The following is a 7,293-nucleotide window of genomic DNA, read 5'->3' on the forward strand; positions in this document are numbered from 1 at the left end:
TTTCACCCAAGAACGGTGGAGGATCGATACCAGTTCTCCTGCTTTGACACTTGGTGAGATGGAATGCCTGTTCTGTGGTGGGAACTGGCATTCCACTCCCAAGGATGTTGAGCATCAGTGGCCACTTTTTAGTTATTTTAAATAGGTTAACTGAAGGGAAGCAGTTTTAAATTATGTAGCTACTTTTGAAGATTTGTGCTGTTTTGAGGCCATAGTGCAGTCAAATTCTTAACAAGAAATACAAGGGAATATTCAGGCACCCAGAGTGACTTTATACATTGCCAGAAATCAGGCTCTTGACCTTCATGGCACTGCACCTGAATCAAACTTTTGCCTGTGGGAGTCTACCACGGACTTCTTTCAACCTTCAAAGACCAAACCAACTGTCAGTCAATGCTGACGCGGTGACCCCTGTGGGTTTCTGAGACTGTACAAGGGAGTAGAAAGCAGTCTTTCTCACGAGGAGCTGCTGATAATTTCCAACTGCTGACCGTGTGGATCCTAGTCCATCATGTAATCACTACATCACCAGAGCTCCCTAAGAGCAATCTATTTAGATTTTTGCATCTGATCCTGCCATTAACTGCCCTTTTACTAATTTTTGATATCACTTCTGAGTGTATGATAAATTTACTATTAAACTTTTAAATGAACTTCTATAAACCTAACCTTGATACAAGGTCTTTCTAAGCAAAACATTGTGTTCTTACTGCTAGACAGTAATATTTAAAATGTATACTTTTAAGAATTCTTTTTACTTAGGAACATACTTGTTAAGTATTTTAATATGATCAATGAAATGAGCCATTTGACAGGGTTTTGTATGCTTTCATCAACTTTAAGAATCTATGGTAAATGACCAACGATGTTTTAGGATTAAGGAAAAACCATTTTTCCACTTTTGCTCAGCCTATGCTAGTTCACACATGCCAATTATTAGTTAATTTTTGCCCATTCTAAGTAGACATGGCAGGTGGCGCAATGAGTGAAGTGCTGGGCTGTGAACCCAAAACTGGAAATTCAAGCCGAGAGGGCTGCTAGCAAAAAGGCCAGCCAGTTGACTCTTTCGATCTCCGAAACCCTGCAAAGCAGTTTCTACTCGATCCAATGAGGCTGCTATAGCCAAGTTGATTGTTTGGTCAAAGGCAGAGATTTTTTAAAGAATCTAACATAGCTGAAATTAAATAAGAAAAAACTTATTCAACTTAAGAAATATTAAAGTTTTGAGAGATATGTAAGAATGTTTGAAAAGCTCATTAATGATCTCTGAACACAGGGTTCACACGTAAAGGGTTTACCAGACTTCCCAAATCACATCTTTTGGAAGGCAGATGCTCCTGCACGTCTCACAGCCTTACTGACAAATCATACCTCATGGAAGTCCTGGAACCTAAACCCACTTAAGTTTGTAATTCATGCAACTGCCTGCCATGTTCCTCACCTCAGCAATTCATGGAAATGGTTATGTTTCCATGACTTTACCTTGCTCTGGAACAGACGTGGATAATTTGGCCCAGAGGATCATCTAGCACAGTGGTTCTCAACCTTCCCAATGCCGAGACCCTTTCACAGTTCATGTTGTGGTGACCCTACCATAAAAACTATTTTCGTTGCTACTGAACTGTAACTTTGCTGTTATGAATCGTCATGTAAATCTCTTTATGTAGGATGTATTAGGCAACTCCTGTGACAGGGTTGGTGGATCCCCAAAGGGGTCGAGACCCACAGATCTAGGACTATTCTACCCACAGGGCCATTAAGACACCCAAGATTGTCTGACCTTCACGTTACTTTTATCTGGTTGCTATAATATTTAACTGAGTCAGAGCATGTGACAAATTATTTTTTGAAGTACCGAGCTAACGATCTCACTATGCATCTACCTGTTAGTCCCGCCCCAGCAACAGGCTTCATGGAGTCATAGGGTGCAGCTGTGGTCAGCCTGGCCAATAGAAACTTTATTACTTTGTATAACAGCGTGTTATGCTTTCTTGCCAGTTGCCTTGGGGGCGGGTGTTTTCTGGGCTGGAGCCTTCTGGGCTTTCTGAGCTTTTGGAGGCCCACCCTTCTGACCCGCAGCTTTCTCCTTCTGGGCGGGAGCCTTCTCTTTTTGACCTGCAGCTTTCTCCTTCTGGGCAGGAGCCTTCTTGCCTGCAGCGGCGGCAGCAGCCCCCTTCTTAGCTGGAACCTTCCCAGCAGCTGCTCCCTTCGCAGCACTTGCTTTTTTGGGAGAAGCCTTCAGGAGAGCTGCCCTTTGAAGCTTCTTAACTTCGTACTTTATGAGCCGGTTCCTCTGAAAGATGTCAAAGAAAACACTTGTTGCATATGTGCATAAAAAATTCTAGGGTTGGACTACAAATAACTCTAAAACTCTCCATCTTAACAAAGAAAAATTTTACTTTAACACTAGGGCTGATGGATGTGTCGTACACACCTCTCTATGGGTACATGTCAGACTGATCTGTGTGTAGCCATATTTTCTTTTTAAAAGCGTACACCACTGACTTTTAAGTGGAACTATGTATTTGTATAAAATGCAACATTTGACTCCTTGGGTTTGACTTACTTATCCTTAAGGGCTGCTCAGTGTATTAAGTAGGACAATCTCTGCTGCATTTTTGTTTTTTCATTTGAGGCTAACTCTTGACTCTATATTACTAAAGTAATGCTTTCACGAAATTAATCCAATTTACTGGAATAAATCAATTTACGTTTGCTTCAAATTGATTAGTAGCCAGACATAGGTATACCAAAGAGCATTTTGATATTGAAAGACTTGGAAAAATGAACTTGGATATATGTCTGGCTACTAAAAGGACAACAGTCAGCATAGTGCTGGGAGGCAGTTCCTTTGTGTTGAGGAATGCAAATGTGTCCAAAGAAGGCTTCCTGTGAGCCCAGTGCCGAACATTTGTCCATTAAAAAATTTAAGCGACAATTTATAGAAAAATTTTCCTTAAAGAAAGAGCATTAGCTAGTCTTCCTCTACATTAGAAAAAATAAGCTTATTTTAAACCATTTCACAGACATACAATACAAGCACCATACACTTCAACCACATTCTTTAAGGGTTGTTTAACCACAGGTACAAATCGGTTCCAGTACATTTCCTCCTCCTTAGTCTGAATTGTTTGACTCAACCTGGGAATGACCAACTGGTTGATTAGCCATTGATATTGCCACAAATTTATTTTCAATAGGAGTGTGTACATAAACTTACCATTTTCTTGGCCTTCATGACTTTAAAACGATCAAAATCTGTCATCTTGGCTTTCTGTAAAACAAAAGAAAAATTATCCTCCTGGCACTACCCTCCTCCCACCCTACAAGAAAGAAAACATCAGAACCAGACCAGTCTAATTCCAAACCATTACCTTTTCTCTGGCTTCGATCTTTTTGGCCCATCTTGTGGCTGCCCATTTTGTATTGATATCCGCCTTCTGCCAGGCTTGTCGGACATACTTCTGTCGGGCACTAGGAAGCCAGGACCACAGATAAAGGAAATCAGCGGGGCAATTTTAGTCAACTGCAAACCAGCCCATTTTATGGACCTGAAAATCACCAGACCAGGTACCTAATACCATGCAATAGTTCATGTGTAGAAAACCATTACTATTTGGGCATTGGGTTTTTTTTACCGTATGTAACAGATATTTGTAAGTTGTGCAAATGTACCACGTAGGACTATCAGACTGAAGAGAGAATCCGATGAGACACCTACAAGAATGCTCTGAAGAACAGCCGAAACTCCTCTGCTGTCATGAAGCTTGAAAAGCACCCTCTACAACAGGGGGGTTAATCTCAACTTAAAACGCAGGCTCCATCTGGTGCAACAGGCGAGATTCACGCAGGCCACGTCACATTTAAAATTTTCTTAAATTTATATTTTTAAGTGAGGATTCAGGAATATAGACATAATTAAAACACTATATACTTGCTTTGATTTAAACATTTATTTTATTTAATATATTTATAAAACTAAAAGTATTCCTTTTTTACCTGAAACTTGCCAGCGTTTTCCTCCTACTAGTTTTCCAATATCTGGATTCAAAGACTGAGAACAATCTCATTAAGGCAGATAGATGTTCTCGGTTATTCTTGATCTGTGTGCCATTTTATTTAATTTCATGGATGAAAACAGTTGCTCACACAATGGTTTCCCTCTAAGAAATGTTACTAGTGTGGCCCTAGGTACTGATTCATAACAGCACAACCTAGAGTGCTCTTTTTAGCCTTTTCGCTATTGGGATGTTTCCATTATGTGACACTGAAAGTGGCAGACACATCACTTCTAAACATCACTGAAGCACATTTATACATGTCCACAGGTCCTCAGGAAAGGCACTGGGCCACGTATACGCGTCTTCAGTTGTTAAAGGTAGCAAGGAAAATGTGTATACGGTATTGCCTCAATCACCCCATAGCACTATTTTCTTCATGTTTTCTATTTTTATTTTATTTCAGAGCTACCGTGAGCCACAAAAAATTACCTCAGGTGCTGCATGCAGCCAATAGGTCGCCAGTTTGACACCTCTGCTCTAGAACAAGTCCTGACCACACTCCAACAAAATGTTGTACAAGGGTTGTCCTTTGACCCATGGTAACTGGACTTGACAAATATGGCCAGCAGAAACAGATGCACAATGTGCTCCTAATTAATAGATAACGGTAGTCATATGCATGTTCACCCACACAAGGGGTGGTTCTAGTGGTGCTTGGGAAGACGTAGGACCATGGGTAATTTTGGTACAGCCTAGGATGGCTTTGGAAGGTATCTGTTGACACTAGCATTCAAAAACTGCACTTGTCCAAACACCAGCAGCAGTGATATAACCACGCAATCCAGATGGTTTTTGAGTAAAAAGTTGTTCACACAGCTGCTTTTGAATGCCTATGGTATGTGCACACGCACCAGGTACCACAATCGTACCAGTTTTAGTGCAGGGGAAAAAAACTCTCCCCTTTCCTATTCTACCCACCTCTGATAACCACTATTTTCTATATACTTGCTTATTCTAGGAATCTCACACAAGAGGGATCACATATTGGTGCTCTGTGACTGGCGTCTTTGACTTCATATGCTTCCCTGGTTCATTCAGGTTGTACCGTGTATCAGTGTCATTTCATCACGGATGCACATCTCTCCCTACTGTTAATGTCCATTGACTTAAGATGCTAGGATCACATTGGGACTCTGCTTTTGGAGGAACTCTGCCTGTATTGTTTTCTATTTCCACCAGCAATGCAAGAGTGTCCCATCTCTCCACATCCGAACCCACCCTACTTTATGTACTTGCTGGCCACTGAAGTGGTGTTTTCATTGCCACACACTTTCACCTTGTTCAAAAACCAACAACCAACTTTACTTTTCATGGCCTACATACTGGCTGTCGCCATCAACTAAATGATGCCTATTACTTAAATAACAGCAGAAAACATATTGGTAATGGCTGTACATGACCGAGGTGCTTCAAAGTCATTTAACTGTACAAGGAAATGCTGAATTGCCCAATGTTCCAATAGATATTATTTACAATAGTAACTAAGACACCAGAATTTATTGGTGTGGACTTTGTTGTCTGAAATTCTGAAAGAGGGGACCAGAAGAGAATGGCCAGGGAACGATCCATAGAAAGTGATTTTAAATGTAAATAATACCTGTTCTACAATCTAAGCTTATTCTGAATCAGTTTTATCTGTCCGTCGTGTTTACTGTATTTAATAACAACAACAATCCAGCGCAGGCATTACCTGTGTGGGAACTTGAGGATGAAGTCGGTGAGCTGCATGCATTTGAAAGGCATGGCCTGCCGTCTGACTTGAGTGCAAGGGCCATCGACCAAAGCCTAAAATTTAACAGCAAACAAAAAATGGACAGATGTTCTCAATAATGTCTTTTCCCTATCATTAAATCCCTAATATTCCAATGTACTGCTCAAAAAAAGGAAGATCATCCTATTTTTGGGGTGGACTTCAATCACTCCACACATTCTAGCTCTAGTATCAGCACACCCTACAAACCAATGGCACACAGTGCACAGCTTTGACAACTTTAATCCTTGCGTTGCCAGCCAGCATGCCGATGTCCATTTACAGGCTTTGACTTCCTCCCAATATAATCAGCAAGCACAAAGTACTTTGCTTGGAACACTTCTAAAAGGTAAAACTTCACATTCTCTAACTTACTTAAGCTGCAATATTTTAGCATCTGTTGAGAAGCTCCAGGTAACTCTTAAAGAGTCCGAGATTAATTCTCAAACTAAGTCGTTCTGGCTGGTTCAAATCTGTTCCACCGTTTCTAAATTGATAACGTAAAACTACCCTAGCGTCCTCCCACCGTTCATCGGGTAAAATAGGCGTTATCGTGTTTTGCATCAACAACTTACCCGGTTCTGATCAATCACATCTACAATCGCGACCAGTTTCCCGGCATGAGGTCCAAAGGAGATGTAGGCCACCCGGCCAACCTCCACGAAGCGCCTGAACACCTAGAAAGTAGAGGAGTCCGCGAGACTTACTCAGAATGCACGCACCTTTGTCCGGTCCCGCAGGTGGAGCGAGCGTGACCGAGCCAAGCACCAGGTACCGCGAGGGAGCTTCGCTGGCGCCGGGGCCAAGCGGGACGGAAGCCCCGGGCGCTGGGAAAGCCTGGCCCTGGTCGGCCGGCGACCTCCGGGGTGGAGCACCCTGTGGCCCCTCTTCCGCTCGGCGGGGCCGGCCGGGCCACCCCCCCGCCTCCCTCAGCCGCCCGAGGCCGGCGGCGCACGCGGGGCCCAAGGCGCGCCGGCCCTCCACGCGCTCGACAGCTCGCGGTACCTGGGAGAGCCCGCACCCCGCCCGCCGGGAACGCTCAGCACGTGTTGCCCGGAATGACCCGGCACCCCATTCGGCACCTCAGCACCCTGGCCGAGGGAGGGGACCGAGCGGAATGGCCGCGAGAGCCGGAGGCCGCGGCAGGCGCACTCACCATCTTGGCGGCGTTCGGCGAGAAGGAAGAAGGCCCGCCCGGCGGTGCGCATGTGCAGACGGCAGGCCCCGCCCCTACGCCCGCGAGCCGCCGACGTGAGCACGGATTGGCTGGCGGGCGCGCGTGCGCAGACGCACGCCCGCGGGAGAACGTGGCGGAGCCGGCCGAGTTGTGGCTGTTACGCACGCGCGTGGAGTGAAATTGATTATGGGGATCGGAAACGCTGCGTGACTGGTCACCTCTTTGGAATCCGGGTTGAAGATAAAGGCAGAGAAGCTAATAACTTCCCTAGTATACGCTGTTCGTATCCTAGTTGAATTCCTCTC

General features: G+C 44.2%; 1 protein-coding gene across 1 annotated transcript; it reads right to left on the bottom strand.

Annotated features, from left to right (window-relative positions):
- Positions 1-1,926: 1,926 nt before the first annotated feature.
- Positions 1,927-7,059, bottom strand: RPL14 (ribosomal protein L14). Its single transcript, XM_075556018.1, has 6 exons — positions 6,968-7,059; positions 6,387-6,488; positions 5,752-5,846; positions 3,375-3,474; positions 3,221-3,274; positions 1,927-2,293 (listed from the first exon to the last, which is right to left on the bottom strand). Exons 1-6 carry the CDS (start codon positions 6,968-6,970, stop codon positions 1,982-1,984), a joined length of 666 nt encoding a protein of 221 aa, XP_075412133.1. The 5' UTR covers positions 6,971-7,059; the 3' UTR covers positions 1,927-1,981.
- Positions 7,060-7,293: the final 234 nt, after the last annotated feature.

Source organism: Tenrec ecaudatus, chromosome 8 (genome assembly GCF_050624435.1).
Source record: "Tenrec ecaudatus isolate mTenEca1 chromosome 8, mTenEca1.hap1, whole genome shotgun sequence".
NCBI lineage: Eukaryota > Metazoa > Chordata > Mammalia > Afrosoricida > Tenrecidae > Tenrec > Tenrec ecaudatus.